The sequence below is a fragment of the Neomonachus schauinslandi genome, chromosome 4 (genome assembly GCF_002201575.2).
Source record: "Neomonachus schauinslandi chromosome 4, ASM220157v2, whole genome shotgun sequence".
In the NCBI taxonomy this organism is placed as follows: Eukaryota; Metazoa; Chordata; class Mammalia; order Carnivora; family Phocidae; genus Neomonachus; species Neomonachus schauinslandi.
This window is the reverse complement of record NC_058406.1, coordinates 14,846,988-14,868,299: the sequence shown is the minus strand read 5'-3', so window position 1 is coordinate 14,868,299 and position 21,312 is coordinate 14,846,988. Positions and strand designations below refer to the sequence as shown.

Here is a 21,312-nt window from a genome sequence, read left to right as displayed (position 1 = left end):
ATCCATCCATGTTGTTGTAAATGGCAAGATTTCATTCTTTTCTATGGCTGAATAACATTCTAGTGTATGTGTGTGTATATATACCACATTTTCTTTATCCATTTATTTATTGATGGACACTTAGGTTGTTTCCATATCTTGGCTATTTTAAGTAATGCTGCAGTGAACATGGGGTGCATATATCTTTTTGAGTTTGTGTTTCTGTTTTCTTTAGCTAAATACCCAGAAGTGGAATTGCTGGATCATATGGTAGTTCTATTGTTAATTTTTTTTTTTTTTTAGGAATCTTCAAACTTTTCCCCATGGTGCCCATACCAATTTTACATTCCCACCAACAATGCACAAGGGTTCCCTTTTCTCTACATCCTCACCAACACTTGTTATTTATTATCTTTTTGATAATAGCCATTCTGACATGTGTGAGATGATATCTCTTTGTGGTTTTGATTTGCTTTCCTCTGATGATTAGTTATGTTGAACACCTTTTCATGTACCTGTTGGCTATCTGTATGTCCTCTTTGGAAAATGTTCAGATCTTCTACCCATTTTTTAAAATTGGATTGTTTTTTGGCTATTGAATTTTATGAGTTTTTGACATATTTATATTCTGTGTCTATTCTTTATACAACAGCCATAGTGAGTCGTTATAAAGCATAAATCTGATCACATCGCTTCCCTACTAAAAACTATCCAGTCTCTCTACTGGTGACTAAACTATTTAAGAGTCCATACTTGTAGAATTTTGGAGGTCTTTATGTGGTCATACATTATCTGGCTTCTGGCTGCTTGTCTAAACCCTTCTCCTATTCTTCTCTTCTCTCCTCCATGACAGTGTATTGCTACTGACCTCCCTGCCCTTCATCCACAAGCTTCATTCTACCTTTCCACTTTTGCTCTTGCTATTCCTTATATTTGAAATGGTCTTCTACATCCCAAGTATGTCCTTTTCTCCCTTTCAGGTGTCTCTTCTAATATCATGTCATCAGGAAAACAATTCCCGATCACTTTAAAGTAGCACCTTCACACCCCTTTCATTCTCTGGTCTTTACTTTCCTTTAATTTTATTCATAGCATTAAGTTTTGTCTGACATATTTTATACTTAATTTCTGGCTTATTGTTTGTCTCTACCACTAGAATGTTAGCTCCCTGAACATAAGGAGCACCGTGTCTTATTAAGCCTTATACTCCCAGCACCTAATTTATTTTTATTTTTTTTATTATGTTATGTCACCATACATTACATCATTAGTTTTTTGATGTAGTGTTCCATGATTCATTGTTTGCATATAACACCCGGTGTTCCATGCAGAATGCCAGCACCTAATTTAATGCATAATCCTTGATAAGATAGTCAGTTTAATTGTGTGAAGCTCTTTTCCATAGAAGAGATAAGATTTTTGTTTCAGAGCCACCAGAAACATATGGGGTGAAAAGACTTGTCCAGTCCTGAGATGGGTTCCACCATTGGAAATAGTAATTTCATGTTACTAAAATGTTTTGAATAGAATTGTAGTTTCTTGGGAAAAGTGTAGAAAGAATAAAAGAACTGATCATGTGGTTGATGCCTTTTCTGATTCATACATCTTGTGACCTGTTAGATTCTAGCATTAGAATTCAGTGCATTATTGTTACTGTTACATTATTGCTATGATCATTATTTATTGTGCATTATTGTCATTGTATTAAAATGGGAGGTATTCATTATGTCACTCCATAGATTGCTTACATAATGAATACTCTTTTGAGCTTCAGGTTACATACCTAACTTTCTAGTTGAACTCTATGGTCAGGTATCTCACAAGCATGTCATACTCAAAACTCGAGTTCCTGGTCTTCCTGTCCCCTGCTTCTTGACTCCCAAAACCTGATGTCTCCTCCAGCGTTCCCTGTCTCAGTGACTGGCACAAATGTCATAAACCAGAAATCTAATGTATTTCTTACCTACTGTAACTAATCAGTTACCAAATCTTGTCAGTTTAATTCCTGTATTTAGGAAATTTATTCACACACACCCCTTTTTTGCATCAAAATTATTTCTCTTGGCCTACTGTAGTAAACTTATATGTTATGTCCTTATAACATTCTTTTTTCCCTCCAGTTTATTCTCCATGCAGCAGTCAGAAAGATCTTTTAAAAACATAAGTCTTATATCACATTTCTGCTTAAAATTTGTTCCTGGGCCATTGTTGAGGGGATAAGGACCAAGATGCTTCATGTGGCCTGTACTTCTCACACCAAGTTCCCCAGCTCTTCCTCTGTTCCTCCCCGACTCTCCTAAGAGAGGGTTGATATTTAATACGCTTCCCTTCAGAGCCTTCGTATGTGCTATTCCTTCTGCCTGACCTGCTTCCTCCTACTTCCTCCCATATACCTCCCACATGCCTGCATTCACATTGATTCTTTGAAATTCAGCCTAAATTTTGCTTCCTCAAAAAATCCTCACACACATACAAATTCAGAACCTCAGGATATATGTTATCTTTGTACCCTTACTACTCTAGTGTAGCATTAATGGCCTTGGTAATTAAATGATTAATTTTGTGGTTTTTTTTTTTTAATTTGATGCAAAAATAATTTTTTATTGAGGTATAATTGATACAGCATATTACACTAGTTTCCGGCATAAAACATAATGATTCAGCCCTTGTCTATATTGCAAAATGATCATTGCAGTAAGTCTGCTTAACATCTGTCACCATATGTAATTACAGAATTGTTTTTCTTGTGATGAGACCCTTTAGGATTTATTCTTATCAACTTTCACATATACAATACAGTATTATTAACTGTAGTCACTATGCTGTACATTACATCTGCATAACTTATTTAGTTAACTGGAAGTTTGGCCTTTTTGATTCCCTGTACCCATTTTGCCTACCACTAACCCCCCTTCCTCTGGCAACCATCACTCTATTCTCTGTTTATGTGAGCTTGGTTTTGTTTTGTTTAGATTCCACATATAAGTGAGATCATATGGTATTTATCTTTCTATGTCTGATTTATTTCACTTAGCATAACACCCTCTAGGTCCATCCATGTTATCACAAATGGCAGGATTTCATTCTTTTCTATGGGTGAATATTCCATAATTGTGTGTGTATGTGCTTTATACTTTTATATGTTTCTGTTGATAAAAGTGCTATGAAGCAAAGATTTTTGTCTATTTTAATCAGCAGTGGGTTCTTAATGTTTTGTACATGGTAGACACCAGAAGGAAACACACACAGAAGACTTCCCTCCCACTTAGGAAAGAAGCATATTTTATTAATTATTATTATTTTATTATAATTTTACTTCTTAATCTTCATAATGTTTCTCAAGGCAGGGTGGAGGAGGGCTATAGTTGTTTATTCCCGGGATTGATAGATGTTCAAAAACACATGAGGTATTAGAACGATTATTTTAATGTCATGGGATACAAAACATTCAAATATAGTCTCTTGTGATAACAGTGAATTATACCAGCATCCTGTTGTATTTGCATTACTACTTAGAGTCTCTGGTTTCTCTCAGTGAATTGGAATAGGGGTCAGCAAACATTTTCTATAGAAGAGCAGATAGTAAATATTTTTGACTTTTCAGACATAGTCTATTTCACCAACACTCAACTCTGCCATTGTAGAATGGAAGTGGCTATAAAAAATACGTAAATGAATGGCCATGGCTGTTCCAATAAAACTTTATTTGTGGATACTTAAATTTAAGTTCCGTATAATTTTTAAGTATCAAGAACTTGTATTCTTTTGATTTTTTTTTTTTTTTGCAACTATTTAAAATGTAAAAAACATCTTATGGGCAATACAAAAACAAGTACGTGGTCCCTGGGCCATAGTTTGCTGACACTCTGTCTATAACTGCCTCTGTGCTTAATCAAACTGTCATATACAAGATTAAAATAGGTAGTAAAAGGAGATGGCCCCTTTCTGTATAGAAGTAGTGTGGGCTATGTAAAGAGATGGGAATTTTTAATTGTACAAAGAATTACTTAAGGATAATTCCAGATTTTGTGCCTGTTTTACCTATTGGTAAACACTATTTTAAAAAAAATTAATTTCTCCAGTATTTGTGCCCTAATCTACTTATCTCTTGAGGCCAGCACTTCAGATTTAATATATAAATCTTCAACAGAGTAAATTTTATTTTTTTTCAACAGTAGATTTTAGAAAGAATTTTTAATGGAAATTATTTTCTTTGATACTATCAGGTATCTAATATCTTGCCATATTGTAAGTTTCCTTATAAGTGTAGTTGAAAAATGAGAGAGGTTTTTTTCTTCTGCCAATTGAAGCCTTAATTTTGAAACATGTAGGGGTAATGGAATTTAGCATTGATCTAAATTATGAATTATAACAGTGTGTACTTGTCACATCAACCCTAACCTTTTAACTCTGACTTTCTGAGCATCTTTATTGAATTACTTGATATTTTTATACCAATTGCTCTTCCAGAATTATTTTTATAAATTTTCATTTCCACCAATAGTGAATGTGAATAAAGTGGAGTGATTTTGAAATTCCTTAAATATATTCTGAGCAGGGTAGATCTTAGGTAGTAAATGCTACCTAAGTTCTCCAGCTACCCAAAAGCTTCATTTCCGTATATGGATTCAAATGCATACAGCATTGGATATGATGTCTTCAGTTGCAATATTCCAAGTTTGTTTCCTGATTTTTTGATTTATCAATTAGATAAAATAGTCCATGATTAATTGTACTGTGGAACGGTAAGGAACTCCTTTGTTACACGGTGTTTGTGGTTACTTCATTAGGTGAAAAGAGATGAAATTAGAGGTTAATCTAAAATTTGAGATTACCCTACGTTAAAATTAATGTAAACAAGGTGAGAGTATTGAATTATATTGATGTGAATATTATGTTTTTGTTTTTTTGATGCTTTTAGAGGCTTAGAGAATGTTAAACCTGAATGGGACTTTAGGATCTTTAGGAGGATCTTTATTTAATTCCTTTTCATCTTACAGCTGAGGAAACTGAGAGGTCCTTTCCTAGCAGGTTGTGGTTGTGTAACTATGTTCTGGATGCTTGGGTTTGGAATTGGGATTTAAACAGCATGTTATCTCAGCCCTTTCTTATAAATGTTTTATATGCAAAATCTTCTAGGACTTTGTTAATTTAAAAATGTCTATGCAGTTGTCTCTTGAATATGATTGCAGATATTTTATTCTGATCTTGAAAAACTCTGATCAACACAGATGTATAGGTTATCAGTAGCCTTGTACTGTCTTAAACATCTCACCTTATGTATCGCTGTCATTTTGGTGACCTGGTTTTAGCAGTTTCCCATTTTTGAGGTTATTAATTTCCCAGGTAACTGGAGTAGTTAATATTTTCTTCCTTTTAGGTAAATTATACAATTTACAGGTCTTTATTTCCTGTTTAATAAATGCTCAGTAACTTAGGACCTTTCCTTTGTTCTAGAGCTATTTTTAGGCTTAGAACTGAACGGAGTCCATATTTTCATTTATAGCTATGAAGAGATCCTAATTTTTGAGTTTTGATAACACAACTTTTTTCCCACCAGAACTAAGGACTCAGAGCAATCATGGCAGTACTATTAATTTATTCGATTCAAAGTGAAAACAATAACTCTTTTCATTTTTTATATATAGAAATATAATTTTAGTAGTCTTTATTTAGAAATAATTTGGAATATGAGCACTCTCATCATCTAATGAATAGGTGAATTTTCCCTATTCCTGTCTGTTATTCTGTACAGTCCAGATATAATCAAATGTAAATTGCATGTTGTACGTTCTGAAAAGTAATTACTTAAATGACATATGATAAATGGTATGCGTCTGAACTGATTTATTTTATTTTATATTTCTATTCTCAGTGAGACTTACTGATTTGAAAATATTTTGTATTAACATTTTTTTAAGTGGCCCTACTCACCCCAAATTCATTCACACCTTTATTCCCCCTCGTGTCTAAAACACACACACACACTCACACAACAGAAAATCAGAAATGTGCAGGGACTCTGCTCTGATAGCACGATAGAATTCAATGTAGGAGATTATAGCTAACGAGAAAATGACCTTAGATCTCTGAGGAGAGACATAGGTTTGTTTTTTGGCTTTTGTGTAACCCTCAAATCCAAAACAAATACCTGCATGGAAAGTGATGTAGAATGAGTGTTCTTGTCCTTTCTTGTGTAATTCTTGTTCCCTCCCAAGTTGAACAATGGCTGCAATTTTTTCAACCTACTGTGCTAGTATTTCATGGCCATTTTTGATTCCAGTAAAGTGGCTGAGTTAAAATGAAGAGTTTCCTCTTAGCTCTGAAAAACAGGTATTTTACTCAGATTTCTGACTCTGAAAAGATACCATCCTTGTCCCAGAATCTAAAGACATTTTAAGGGGAAAATCCTTTAGATACTTTACAAGTTGCATTTCACCTGTGTGATTATGTGGACAGATGACAAGGATCACCCTTCAATATTGTTTTCTTGAATCAGTGACTGGTTTTAAAACCCATCATGTTTTGTTTTTCTAGCTTTTGTCAGATGAACTACTTTGCTAGGTAGTTTATAAGTGAAGTTGACCAGATCCCTTTGGTCTTTGACTTGAAGGAGGTTAAATTCCCTGTCAGATGTGATGTCTACCATTAGGTGGAAAGTCTGTTTGTCCTTAGAAGGAATCCTGGAGAATGCATTTATATTAATGATTTTTGTGCTGTCTTCTCTTGCTGTGGTTAATAGTAATCATCTCTTTTCCTTCCCCTTTTCTGCTGTTTCTTTCCTTTTCTTGCCGTCTTCTGTACTTTTTGAATTATTAAATTGGCCTATATATTTTTTCCTTGCTTTCCCTTTTTTTTTTTTTTTTTTTAATTTTGTGATCTCCTGCCCCACTCTGTGTTCCCCACTTGCTTGGGTTCCATGTTGCTAGTTTTTATGTTCGCACGCTCATTATCACCCTTTTTTGTACTTCAAATCCCAGCAGCTGTCCAGCCAGGTCCCTGAGCACAGCCCTGTGGTTTATGGGACTGTGGAGAGCGCTCATCTTGCTGCCAGCACCCCTGTCACTGCAGCTAGCGACCAGAAGCAAGGTTTGTGTATAACTGTTTCCTTCACTTTTTTTTTTTTAAATTAATTATATTGCCCTCAGCATTTAAGAGCAAGAGTGAAACATCTAAGGGTTATTTACATACCTGCTTGTAAACAAAGCTTTGAAATGGAAAATCAAAGCGTTCTACCTCTAGGAAAGTAAAGTAGGGTTGATGAGTAAAATTTTTTCCTATATTTTATTAATGCCTCACTGTTGATATATATTTATAGGTAAAAACTTAGTTGCCTGAAACTGGTTTTGTTTTGTTTTTTGGTGGGGAAGTGGAACAAGGTTGGGGAAATAAATCAAAGTATATATTGCTTTACAATAATAACATAGTTTTATTTATATATTTAACATGTTCCTGTGTATCTTGCTGTTTTTAAAAACATGAAGTATTTCTTCTTACAAATTTGGCTTCTGTAGCCTCAGTTCTGTCGTACTGAGTTTATTCTGGCTCCATCATGCACTAGTATTTGGTCTTGATGAGTTACGATGCTGTGTATCTTAATCATACTGAGGTCCCTGCGCCTATTTACCTTGAACACGAAGTGTAAAATTTTTGTTGAAATAAATACACACATTGCCTTTTGGATTATAAAAGAAAACTATAAGGGAAAGCTCATGTCAGAAAATGGGATATCACAGTCTTTCTTTCTTACGTAGCTGGATGTAGGTTGACCTTAACCAAAATTGAGAAAAATTGGAAAAACACAGGGGAAAACGTGACTTGGAGCATGCTACTATAATGTTTCTGACTTCATTGTAAGAAATGAATAGAAAGCGTATGTGATTTCTAATTTTTTGGCTTACTCATTCCTCCAAACCCCTTCATAGGTGGATGTTAGTAAATGTACTTTCTAAAAATTATTCTTTTAAAAAGTACTTGGGAATTGGCACATAACCTAAGCAATATTATTTAATATTATTGGGGTTTTTAAAATAAGTTTTCACACTTAGAAACTTATGTTTGATTTCAGTGTTTTCTAGAGCATACAAAGGTAATAGGATGTTTTTCCCTTTTAGTATTGATGAACCTAGTAAACTTGAATAGAGATACATCCTGTATTTTGTTTTATAAGATTGTTCCAAACCAAAAAATATGTAACAAACCCTAACTTGGCATACTTCTAAAAGTTGCTCTGTCAGATACTTCTTTGAGCAGTGTTCAGACGGGGGAGACGAACCATGAGACTATGGACGCTGAGAAACAAACTGAGGGTTCTAGAGGGGAGGGGGGTAGGGGGATGGGTTAGCCTGGTGGTGGGTATTAAAGAGGGCACGTTCTGCATGGAGCACTGGGTGTTATACGCAAACAATGAATCATGGAACACTACATCAAAAACTAATGATGTAATGTATGGTGATTAACATAATTTAAAAAAACTCCAAAAAAAAGACTTATACATGCTTAGAGTTAAGTTTTTTAATACGAAAGCCATTTACCTTGAAGGAGTGCACTTGGTAGGTATTGTAGAAGATGCTTTCTATTTTTTGAGTCAAAAATGAGAATGTTTTCAGAGTAGAGAAGAAGTTTCAGGGTATTATCTTAAAAACTTTATTATTTAGTTTGCACAGTTGTAATCTTTTTGCTAGTTAGAACTATGCTAAACACATTGAATACTTACCATCCAAAGAGGCCTCACAGTGTATCTATCGTCTATGCAAACTTCAGCTGGGCCACTATATAAAGAATTCATAAGATGTCTTAATGATGATAGCTCTGCCCTGCTACAATTTTTAGATTATGAAACACCTTCATTTTGTCATATTTAGGCCTTGATTTCCATAAGGAAGAATGCAGAACCCTTGGTTTCCTCTCATTTTTTTAAGATTAGTGGAAATTTGAATAATAAACATTCCAGATTGATGTTCGATATAGATATGAGTGCGTTGAAAATGTTTTAGGTTACCTTGATGGAAAGAAAAATCTGAATTTTAAGTATATTTGGTAGTGCTTATAAATAACTCTGGGAGACTACTGCCCTTTCCTTCTTAGTACCAATTATTTTCCAGAAAACTGAGTTAACTCTAATTCTGTTTCTAATTGTACCCATAGTTTGCCAACATACAGAATAGTTTTCAGAGTAATTTTTAAACCAAATGTATGTAATTCAAATAACATTAGAAAGGACTCAGCAATTTTCAGAAAAAAATTTTTTTACAAAGTTAAGAAATTTAAACATTTTCTTAACTCTAGATTCCTTTTGAAATTAAAGATATGAAAATGTACTGTTTTCAGAGGTTGCTAGATTACCTTCAGAAATAATAGACTCTGCATTCTGCAGTCAGATTGGTTTTTCTCTCAATGGAAATGTCATTACTGTGGGTTTGCTTTGGGTAACAGAATCACATGTTAGCCCCAAAGTCTTCTACCAGTTTGCTTCACCTAAATACTTCTTTTTCCATACATCTTTATTTTTTTCCCCCTGAACTGAAAAAATGTGGGATTTTGAATCATTTTCAAGTTTCAACTGATCAGTTGTTAGACCTATCACTTAATCTATAAAACACTCAGTTTCCCCATCTGTAAAACAGGAACATACTAATTTCTACCCCAGCAATGGTTGTAAGAATTAAAGGACACTGTATGTTTTGTGTTTGGCCCAGTCCTACCACATAAGAAGTACTTAATCAATGTTAGCTACCATTAATAAACTTCTGGTTTTCTCAGAGTTTGTGATATGAAAAGCTGAAATGGTTACACGAACACCAAATTGCCAGACAAATATGACATTTCCAATTAGTTGGTACTTTATAAAGATACAAAGACACAGGGAAGACCTTCAGCTTCGTTTGTAGAGAGAAAGCCATTGAATGTTGAATGAATTAAAATCATCATTTGGCGTTGATGATGTCTAGACACAGCTTGATTGTTGTTTGCCATTGTTTGAGTAGGTACGTTCAGCCCAGTGTGTGGAGGATATGGTATGGACAATGAAATAACAAATAAAAGTTACTTGTTCCTTAGTCTTAGCCTTAGTGCCTTCTTTTTTTTTTTTTTTTTTTTTTTAGCCTTAGTGCCTTCTGAAAACACTTAGTATAGAGTAGATATTCAGTGAATGATATTCTGTTGTAATTCAATGATTTATAGCAATGTTGTTCAGTTGGGGCTCCCCTGGAATTTAGGACAGGACTATTCTCTGTCAAGTGAGATTGTCCCTCAAGTTGCAGGATGATTACCTTTCCTGGTCTCTGCCCATTAAATGATGGTATCACCTTCTCAGTTACATGAGACTCCTGGCAACCAAAAGGTACCCATCTAGGCAGTTGGTTCACTGCCATCTGAGAATAAAGGGAGCAGTTTTTTCCTTATAAATCTGGTAGTCATTGTATAAACTATGGATAAGTAGAAAAAGAAAATACCTCTTGTCTCATTATCTAGAGCTATTATTAGTAAGCTTAATTCCAGACTTTTCCATATGCATATGTTAGTAGCATATATTTTTTTAAGTTACCAAATTAGGTTTATGTTCTACATACAGTTTTGTGCCCTGCTTTTTAAAAAACATATCTTTTATTATAAAAAAACTTTCCATATCATTACTCTTTTAAAAGCCTATTTTAAATGTTTGCATAATTTACCATTATATGGCCCACACTGTTATTTCTTTAATAAATCCTTCATGTTAGACATTTAGTCTGTTTCTCTTATTTTGTTGGTATTATGCAGTTAATATAAATAGCCTTAAATCTTCCAGACCTCTGTCTTTGCTCCCTCTTGCATGATTATTATGGAATTCCCACAATTCCCTAAAGATGGACAAATAGTAGAAATATTTGTAATGCAGTATATTAGATTTCAAACTGTCATGGCTTTGCAAAAAATATACTCTAAATAGTAAAAGTTCTTAGATAAAATCAGTGTTCTTTATTTAGATTTACTGTAGTATACTTTTCAGCTTTCTGTATTAAAACTTGAATGAATTAAAGGAGTTTTATTTCAGAATGAGGACCTCTCAAAATAAGGTTTTTTTGTTTGTAATTTTCTTCACGTTAGATTTTTCTCAAGAGTATATAGAAATTTCAGTCCTAGGTCTGCTTTTGTTTGTTTTTGGTATCAGAAATTTTATTTTTCAAAATTAATAATAGAATTGACATACTTAACTAGATTAATAATGTGAGAATTACTTTTTACTATTTACTGCTTCCAGGTTTCATTCAGTGTTTATAAAGGGTGTTACTCTGATGTGCTTTCACAGTGCTTTCATGTAATCTGGGTGACCTTTGTAGCAGTTACTCCAGTGAGTTGGAAATTATTTTCATGAGCAATATTTTAATAAATGTGTATTTATTATATATTTCTTACATATATATAATATATATAATAGATTTCTTTGAAATGTTTTTGTCTTTTGCCCTGACAACATAGTCTGAGGGATTTGACAGTGAGAGCCTAATGATCCTATTTCTCCTGTACAGTAAATAGGTACTGTACTGGTCTCTACACCCATAAATTAAAATGAATTTTAAGGCCAGCAAAAGTAGTTAATGAATGATGAATGATAAATGATATTAAAGGATGAGTTATCCTTTAACAACTTAATGGTAATATTTACCATCTGTTTCTCTGATTAACAGAGCATATTTTCTATGATAAACTTAAGTACAATAATTTATTGTAAAGACTCATTTTCACTGATGCATAAAGATTTCTGGCAGAGAAAGTAAAGTCCCTTTCAGTTTAAACTGTCTTTTAGTAGTGCTTAAAATTGTTGTTATTTGATGAACATACTCATGAGTATCTTTTTCCAGTGGAGCCTGTTTATCATGCTATAGAAGCATCAGGCTGGAAACCAGTCAATCTCCTTTGGCTTCATCCACCCTGGAATGAATCACCTATCAGTTTACCTAGAATTTTAGAATATGGAAATTTTCATGAATTACAGTTTCTTACATGTTTCTGGTATACCTTTATTGTGATCATCAGTTTCTCTCTTGCTTTCATTCTTTTTCATCTGTACACAGATACACATTTTATATATTCGCAAGTATTTCAGATGTATATATTATGTTCTTTTTTTAATTGGACTTGATTAACTTTGGTTTCTCCTTGAAGAATTTTTTTTTTACAAGACAAATTTACATTTTTGTATTTTCACATTTCTGGTTATATACATGCTGCCTCTTTTGAAAAATGAAAGCTTAATTTGTAAATGAATTTTTATGTTCAGGGACTTGATTTCGATAATAAATTGCACTGATAATAAATGACACCATGATAGCTTCTCTTAAAACATAGTTTTTTATACAAGTAATACACATTTTTTACAGAAATTCTCCTAAATGCAGAAATATATAAAATAAAAATACCAGTCTATAATAATTTAATCTGTACTTATTTGTTCTTGAGCTGTTCTGCCACTATAGTGTATCTTTGGTAGAAAAATCTTCTATAGGGAGCAAGATACAGTAGAAATGAAGGTCTTTACTTTAAAAAAATAAAAGCCACATTCCCATTTCTGGATAGTTTAGCTTCAGTTTTGATGAACTTTTCTGTTGTATTCTTGATACAATTATATGGTTAATATTTGATTCCTTCTTTTACTCCAAAATAAACTCTATGTTTATTGGTGACCAAGTAATGCTAGGTATAACTAGAAAATATGACAGGGTTTTTTGGAGTGGCAGAGTAAGTCTAATAATTTGGTCTGTTTTCTGTTGCCCATTATTTCGGGTAAGAGATTAAAAGAACTAGCCCAAAATAATACAGTATAATCTTTGATCCAAAAATTATTCTTAAACTCTTTTGTTTTTTCTTCCCCAGAAGAGAAGCCAAAACCCGATCCAGTGTTAAAGTCTCCTTCCCCAGTCCTTAGGCTAGTCTTTAGTGGAGAGAAGAAAGAACAAGCAGGCCAAACATCAGAGACGACTGCAGTAGAATCCATGCCAGAGCTTCCTCTGCCTCCATCACCTACCACTGTTTCTCCTCTTGCTCGAAGTACAATTGCTTCCCCCACTTCTGCTGCTCTAAGTAGCCAGCCAATATTTGCCACTGCTGTAGATGACAGGTGTGAACTCTCTTCCTCAAAAGAAGACACAATTCCTGTACCCAGCCCTGTATCTTGCACAGAGACATCAGATCCATCACCAACAGATGTAATTGATGATGATATATGCAAGAAATCTTGTAGTGTAGCACCTAATGATATTCCACTGATTTCTAGTACTAATCTAATTAATGAAATGAATGGAGTTAGTGAAACCTTACCAGCCACAGAGAGCATTGTGGAAATAGTAAAACAGGAGGTGTTGCCATTGACTCTTGAATTGGAGATTCTGGAAAATGCCCCAGAAGAAATGAAAGTGGAGTGTGTCCCAGTTCCCATTACCCCTTCCACAGTTCCTTCCTTTTCTCCATCTCCTCCAACTCCTCTAGCTCCTCCTTCTCCCACACCAGCCATTGTTCCTGCTGCTGCCACTAATGTTAGTACTGCTGGTGTTCCCACCGCAGTCCAGAGGGTCTTAGAAGAGGACGAGAGCATAAGAACTTGCCTTAGTGAAGATGCAAAAGAGATTCAGAACAAAATAGAGGTAGAAGCAGACGGGCAAACAGAAGAGATTGTGGATGCCCAGAACCTAAGTTCAAGAAAGAGCCCTGGCCCAGGTAAGCTATTGTGCCATTAATTATTTTATGCTTGCTGAACATGAAAAAGAAGCAGTGTTTGAGTTATTTTTTAATTGGCTACTTTCCTTGACTTCCAGAAACATCAAATGAATGCTGACATTCGTAGTCTGATTTCTTCAATGGTGTGTTTATGTTTTAGTGCAGCCTGCAAAAGAGTTACTCCATTGTCTAAAAATGCAAATGAAATTTCAAATATACAAAATGCCTCCAAGGTATATGTCACTGTACATGTGTTTTTTGTTTTTCTTTTCTTTTTTTTTTTTTTGCCTGTTCATATGAGTCAGTTCCTCAGTGGTTAATTTAGTAGCTTTGGGGCTGGAAACCAATTAAAACAAGCATACTCTATAGTCCTTAATCCTGTCTTCTCAAAATTTTAGAACCCAGTCAATCCTAAACATAAAGGAATTCATCTCTTCTTTAGTCTGGGATTTAGAAGAATAGCAATCACAATGTTGAAGTTTAAACTAGTTCTGAAAAATGAAAGTGCCCTCTCTGATTCACAGAGAAATTTAATGCTCTTCGTTTTTTCCTTTAGAGGTTTCATTTTTTCTTGGAATACTAATTATATCATTATTATTGTCAAAGTATTATATTCTTCCCAGTTCAAAATTATTTAATGTAGCATCACCTAGGATCTTAGGAATATTGGATTTTTATAATTTTTTCTGAAGATTTTATTTGAGAGAGAGAGCGCACGAGAGAGAGTGTGCATGAGCTGGGGGGAGGGGCAGAGGGAGAGGGAGAAGCAGACTCCCCCCAACATGGGGCTCGATCCCAGGACCCTGAGATCATGACCTGAGCCGAAGGCAGATGCTTAACCAACTGAGCCACCCAGGTGCTGTCCCTTTTTTTTAGAGAGGAAAAGGTGGGGGGAGGGAGTGCGAGTGAGCTGGGGTGTGTGGGGAAGTGACAGAGGGAGAGGTAGAGAGAGAATCTTAAGCAGGCTTCACACCCAGCATAGAGCCCGACTCATGGACTTGATCTCCTGACCCTGAGATCATGACCTGAGCAGAAATAAAGAGTCGGACGCTTAACCGACTGAGCCACCCAGGTGCCCCTGAATTTTTATAATTTTAATCAAAAATTATCTGAGGCTTATCAACTAGAGTCATTAGCCCATAAGAATATGGCCCATAAGAATAAGTCAGCATAGCCCATCTGGTGCAGTAGTGCCCCATGCAGTATAATTTGCTCTCTCTATACCTCTCAGGTTAAATTATACAATTAGAAAATTGCATGCTTCCCCAGCAGTTGTTCTAGAAATGCACTGGGTGGGGAGGTTTTAGTCATCAGCATCCTTGGTGTTTATTGTCTTTTTTCAGCTGTCTAATCCATAGGGAAGCTTAACAAATCAAGAACCTGATCCCTGGTTTTAAGATCTAGCTTTCCTACATAGCTCAGTTCTTGAGGCAGTTTCCTCCTAAATTTCTTAGGGGGGTTGTCTAGTTCCTTGGAACAGTAGAACATCTAGTTCAACGTAGTGCAACAGTGCAAGGTGGTGGGGATAGGGAGTAATTTATCATAAAGTTTGTAAATCATCTGCTTCCTCAAGAGACTGGCCTCCATCACATCGGAATTCATGGTGTCATTACTATTTTAGGAACCTTCTTTCTTGGTGGGGTGATGACCTGGGGCTTTTTGAAAAAACAGTTTGGACGTAGCTACAGGTGAAAGCCCCCCAAGGAACACTCCTTTGTTGGAGAACAGGAGTTTGTTTGACCCTTCATTATCTCCCTTCACATACTCACCGGTGAGTTGTCATCCAACAGCTAGTGATGTGGTAGTTCCAAAATTAGGAGAAGCTATTGAAGACAAATGTTTAAAAAAGCAAAAGACAGAAAGAAAAACAAAATAATCATAGGTAATACAAGTCATAGATACAAACCATACCTGAATCCTGAAATAAGTAAAGAATGAGCCCACACCAAACTCATACTTCCACTCATTCCTGACATTGATTTTTTAAGCAGTATGTCAGTTAGGTGGCCTGATATTTGCAAGACAGTGCCCAGGGATAGCTGGACAAACAAATTTTAGGGCAAGTAATTTTCATACCATGGTTCCTTTTTTTTGAAATGCCAGTACTCTGGGAATTAGTAATATAAGTCCCTAGCAGCTTAGTGAAGGAATGTAGATACTTCAGCAGCAACCAGAGGATAGCTAGAAAAGAACAAACTCTCTTTTGCATGATTTAGGGGTGAGGGTAGAGGTCGTAATGTCAGGAAGTAAAGCGTCCTGGCACTTTTCTAGTTTTATGATTTTTTTTAACCTATAAATGTATTATATATAATAGAACTAGAAGTTCTGTGATAGCCCTTGATTTCTTACACTCACTCTTCAGAATTCAAAGTAAATGAACCTGAAGAACCCATGTAAATAGCATTTTTTAAATTATAAAGCTACCAAAAACATTCCTGGCCCTCTCATTTCTATACAAATGTTTTTCAGTGTTGTTGCCACAGAAGTTAACATTAAAAACTTAAATTATCATCACTCTTGAAGATATATCCATTTGAAGTTGTCCTGTTCTCAATGACTACAATCTTATTTGCACTTACTCATTTAGTACCTTGTTTACTTTGAGAGATTATTAAATCATAACAATTTGGTTTGGATATCAGTCTTTTGTCGTTGACTTTTTAAAAAAAAATATAATTTGAGAAAAAGCAAGAGCAGGGAGAGGAGCAGAGCGAGCGGGAGGGAGAGGGACAAGCAGAATCTGCACTGTGTGCAGAGCCCCATCAGGCTCCATCCCGGGACCCCGAGACCATGACCCTAGCCAAAACCAAGAGTCTGACGTTCAACCAGACCGAGCCACCCAGGCAACCCTGTCGTTGACTTTTGAGACTAGGTCTCGCTGCGTCTGCCTGAGGGTAAAGCACTTTAAAGCTCGCTTCAGAACACATTTGCTTTTGACAGGTGTGATGCATAAGAATACTTAGGAGTTGGTATAGAGATACTTGTTTAAAGCTGTAACATCAGACATTAGGCATATAGTCCCTTTTCTTCTGCTGGAAAACATTTTCTTGCAACTATTCTAGATCATATTTCTGACTGGAACAAAATGCAGCAATTCTGGATGCTTAGGTGTTGAAGAGCAAGCCCTGTGAAATGAGAAATGTGTTTATGTTCAGTGTACTCTGAAAAGCCTCAGAGATTGGCCAGACTTTTACTTAGTTCATACGATCGGTTCAGGAATTAAATGTGCAGAAATCTTTATTGGATATTTCTTGAAGTCTTAGGGTTTTTATTATGGTTTTTGTGTACTTGTTGGGTAATAAAAGAGAGTTTCAGAACTTGTGGAAAAACATTCCCCACTCATCATCCAGCAGTTCATTTTTATATAATTCCCTGAATGTGTGTACTATGTAACGTGCATGCCGTGTGACATGAACTTTTCACTTTTGAAAATAATGAGTTTAGTTTTTTTATTATCTCTGTTTGATTATAAAAGTATTATTTGAAATTCCTTTGGCAGAGGGACATTTCTAATCTTTCAACTTATTGTGTCTTCTGGCTCTTGCTCATAGTGCATTGTTTCTTCGTAACATCTTATAAATTTGTTTCATGAATTCCTCTTCAGCAAAACTTTGCTGGATGTACACTGTGGGCCGGTCATCCCAAAGCAGGTTTGTGTTTGCTTTATTTACCACGTCTTGAGGAAAACATTAGCTAGACCTTAATCTGAGTTTAATGTCCTAAATCTTTCATATTCCAAACAACTGTGAAGGCATTCCCTGTGGATACTATTTTTCAGGATGACAACAGTCCCTTCCCACCTAGGTGAAACCAAGTGTCCTTCCTTGTCTTTACTCTGTGTTGGTTCACTGGTTTATTTTGTTCTCTTTTATTGTTCTGGCTACCTTTTCACTGAGGCTGTCACTCTGTTTGGAGTCTCAGGGCTTTTTGTGAGAACCTCAATTCCAAGTCCTCACTTCGCTGGGATCCAAGATCTTTGTCTCCCATGTTGATATTCAAATGTAAGCTCCTTGCTTTCAGAGACTGGCATAGCATCCCACATCCCCGGTAGTGTAGTGACTACAGTAGTGGCAGCAACTCACCTTGTTCATGTGGCTTCCAGGAGTTCCCCTTATATTCTTGGAAGCTCAGCTAAGGTGGAGGATGGTTCCCAGATTCTGTAGGTTGCAAGATGAAAGATCTACTTCTCAAATGGAGGTACGTTTGTATGTTTTGGGAGTGTTAATAAAATACTGATCCATACGGCCAGTAACATTGCTGTTCTCTCTTTTGGTTTTGATTCACTTGAGTGTAAAAGGAGCAGAGTTTAGCTCAGGAAAATATGTTTTAATAATAATCCTTGATTTATTTTCACCTGTGAGAATATTCACAGTACCTTAAAAGAAAGAAAACATAAGCATAAAAGCAGAGAAATAAAAGCCTTTCAGTTTGGGTAGACTAACCTGAGTCTCATGTGTAAAACCATGATCTGAAGGTCAGCAGCAGGAATTAGAAATCTGAAATTTATTCTTGCCCTTGCTTAACTTACACCTTCTAAGAAATATTTGAAACATCCCTGGAATATTTAGTTTCTGTGGCTAAAAACAGATCACCTGTGATTTGATGTCCCCAAAGCCTAATCCCTCCCTTAATCTACACCCTTACAATTTAATTTCTCATGTTCCTCTAGAGAAAATATGTTCTTTTTTTTTAATTAAAGATTTTATTTATTCATTTGAGAGAGAGAAGAAAGAGCGAGAGCACGAGCAGTAGGGGGAGGGGCAGAAGGAGAGAGAGAAGCAGACTCCCCGCCGAGCAGGGAGCCCCATGCTGCACTTCCATCCCAGGACCCTGGGATCATGACCTGAGCTGAAGGCAGAAGCTTAACCAACTGAGCCACCCAGACGCCCCTAGAGAAAATATGTTCTGAAACCTTATGTGTGGGACTTCTTACATGTTCCTGGTTCCATGTTAACTATGAAAATCAATAGAGCAGTTTTTAAAAGAAGGGCTTTTGGCTTTTGGCTCCCTTTTTCAGAGGCTTGAGTTTGAGTGATCCTTAGGAATAAATAAATTAAAATGATTGACTTTCTTCACCTTATTTATAAAAATACTTGAAACAAAGCTGCCTAGAAAGTACATTTCTACTGTGATTCCTACTTTCTTGTTTCTCTTCACGGTGAAATCTAAAGCATTCTCTGGAAAATACTGGGGTGGGTCAAGTTCTTTTATTTATTTATTTATTCATTCATTCATTCATTCATTTGGGAGAGAGCAAGCAAGAGTGTGAGCCAGTGGTGGGGGTCAGAGGGAGATGTGGACTCCCCACTGAGCAGGGTGCCCAACGCAGGGCTCCATCCTGGGACTCGAGGATCATGATCTGAGCTGAAGGCAGACATTTAACTGACTGAGCCACCCAGGTGCCCCTCAAGTTCTTTTTATTCTGCAGAATGAGCCCAGACACCTAATGGTGTAACGTACTAACAGATTGAAGTGCCACGCCTTCTGGCAAGCCCCTTGTACAATCCCTCATCTTCATATGATATACATTTTCCTACTATTTATAGTAGTTCATTTCTTTGCAACATGAGTCTCAAAAGTTTCATTCGTTGGATATTAATGAACTTAGTCATACGTATCTCCATGAATAGACATGGATTCTTTGTTCAGAATTCAGCCCAGTTTTCCCCAGACTTACTAATTTACTTTCAAAAGAAACCATTGTGCTTACCTCCTTCCAGACAGAGTAATCCAGACAGCTTTGGGGATTGCTCTTCTCTATCAGGCAAAAGAAAGCGCTCTCTCCAGGAAAACCTAGTCTTGCTAAAAGTGTTTTCTTCTTCCAGTGCTGATCTCCACCTTGCACACAGCAGTCTTGAGAACGGTTTCTAATACTTTTGACAAGAAAATTTTCCTTACAAGTGCAAAAAAGGGTCCCAAATACATTTTCTTCAATATATATCTTTTCTCTATTTACTGTTGCTGTATTAGTAGTACTTGCTAATTTTCTTGCAATCATAATAAAGTGTTACTTTTTAAATTTTTACAGAGCTTTTTCTCAGGCATTAATCTTATGATTTAAGCAATTATTCCTGGTATAGAATTGTTCTATTTGGCTGGTACAAAAAATAAGCCATGCAATGCCAAATTGGGTTTCTCAGAGTCATAGGAAGAATTACAACTCGAGCCTTCCTTTACCTCACATTTCTGTTATTTTTTTTCTTAAAGATTTTATTTATTTATTTGTCAGAGAGAGAGCACAAGCAGGAGGAATGGCAGGTAGAGGGAGAAGCAGGCTCCCTGCTGAGCGGGGATCCCGATACGGGACTGGATCCCGATACGGGACTCGATCCCAGGAACCTGGGATCATGACCTGAGCTGAAGGCAGCTGCTTAACCAGCTGAGCCACCCAGGCATCCCTCTGTTATTTTTTTCTAACATGCTTTCCATATTGCTATAAAGTTCTTTGAATATTTTTGGGATTTAGGGGCTGGTGACCCATGTTCAGAAGGAGATGTGGAAGCCCACCTGTTTCAACTATACAAATAGTTAATGAGGGCCTACTATGAGTCAGTCGTTCTGGGCACTCAAGGTTTCTAAGAATTGAGGAATCCAAAAGATCTCTGCCCTTGTAGTATGTTAGAAAGTTTTTTTTGTTTTGTTTTGTTTTATTTTTTTAAGATTTTATTTTTAAGTAATCTCTGCACCCAACGTGGGGCCAGAACCCACAATCCCGAGATCAAGAGTCGCATGCTACACCAACTGAGCCAGCCTGGTGCCCCGTATATTAGAATGGTTTAGTGATAGAAAAATAACCACGTAGGGAAAGGAATGTTGGAAAGGTAGCAGGTTTTAGTGTTTAAATAACATAATCAGAGTTGTAGTCTTCAAGGAGTATGAGATTTAAGCAGAGGTGGAAGAGAATGATTATCTGAGCTATCCTCTTATGAAAATCTATGGTTTTCCTACCACCTTTTCCTTTTGAGAAACATAAGTTAGCTGTACCCCATCTTCTCTATTCCTAAATTCCAGTAGGCAGAGTACTACTGGATAATACCTGCCACTGTGAATGTAGATTTATCTACCAATTCATGCTCTCTGCCCAGTCATTCCTATATGACTTGCCTTTTATAAAATCCTATACTCAGCCCAACCCTCCTCACCCTCAGCAGATGACCTTGTGTCTTTGTGTAGACTATTGAGTACTTTAAGTATGCCTTTTTTAACCTTCTGCTGGAGCTACCAACCTGACCTCATCCAAACTTTCTTTTTTTTAAAAGAATTTATTTATTTGACAGACAGTGAGAGAGGGAACACAAGCAGGGAGAGTGGGAGAGGGAGAAGCAGGCTCTCTGCAGAGCAGGGAGCCCGATGTGGGGCTCAATCCCAGGACCCTGGGATCACGACCCGAGCTGAAGGCAGACACTTAACGACTTAGACACCCAGGTGCCCTTCCATCCAAACTTTCATCGGAGTCTCTTAGTTGTCCCTTACAGTCTCCTATATATTCACTGCCTTCCCATAGACTTCTTTGTCATTGTAAATCTGCTGAAGTTTATCTCATAGTGAAAACACACCCTCAATCCTACACATCCATTTAGCTGTCATTGAAATTCTCTTCCTTGTCCCATCCAGGCTTCCCAAGAATAGTCAATCATT

General features: G+C 36.1%; 1 protein-coding gene across 7 annotated transcripts in view; it reads left to right on the top strand.

Annotated features, from left to right (window-relative positions):
- EIF4G3 (eukaryotic translation initiation factor 4 gamma 3) overlaps positions 1-21,312 on the top strand; it is a 339,888-nt gene that overhangs the window by 213,029 nt on the left and 105,547 nt on the right. For 3 of the 7 annotated variants that reach the window (XM_044914402.1, XM_021684099.2, XM_044914404.1), the window contains 2 exons: positions 6,960-7,068; positions 12,835-13,674. In XM_044914402.1, the coding sequence (XP_044770337.1) occupies positions 6,960-7,068; positions 12,835-13,674 (949 nt within the window). Of the gene's footprint in view, positions 1-6,959; positions 7,069-12,834; positions 13,675-13,772; positions 13,968-21,312 lie in introns of those variants that run through there. The other 4 variants (XM_044914405.1, XM_044914403.1, XM_044914406.1 and 1 more) reach the window with 2 other exon arrangements.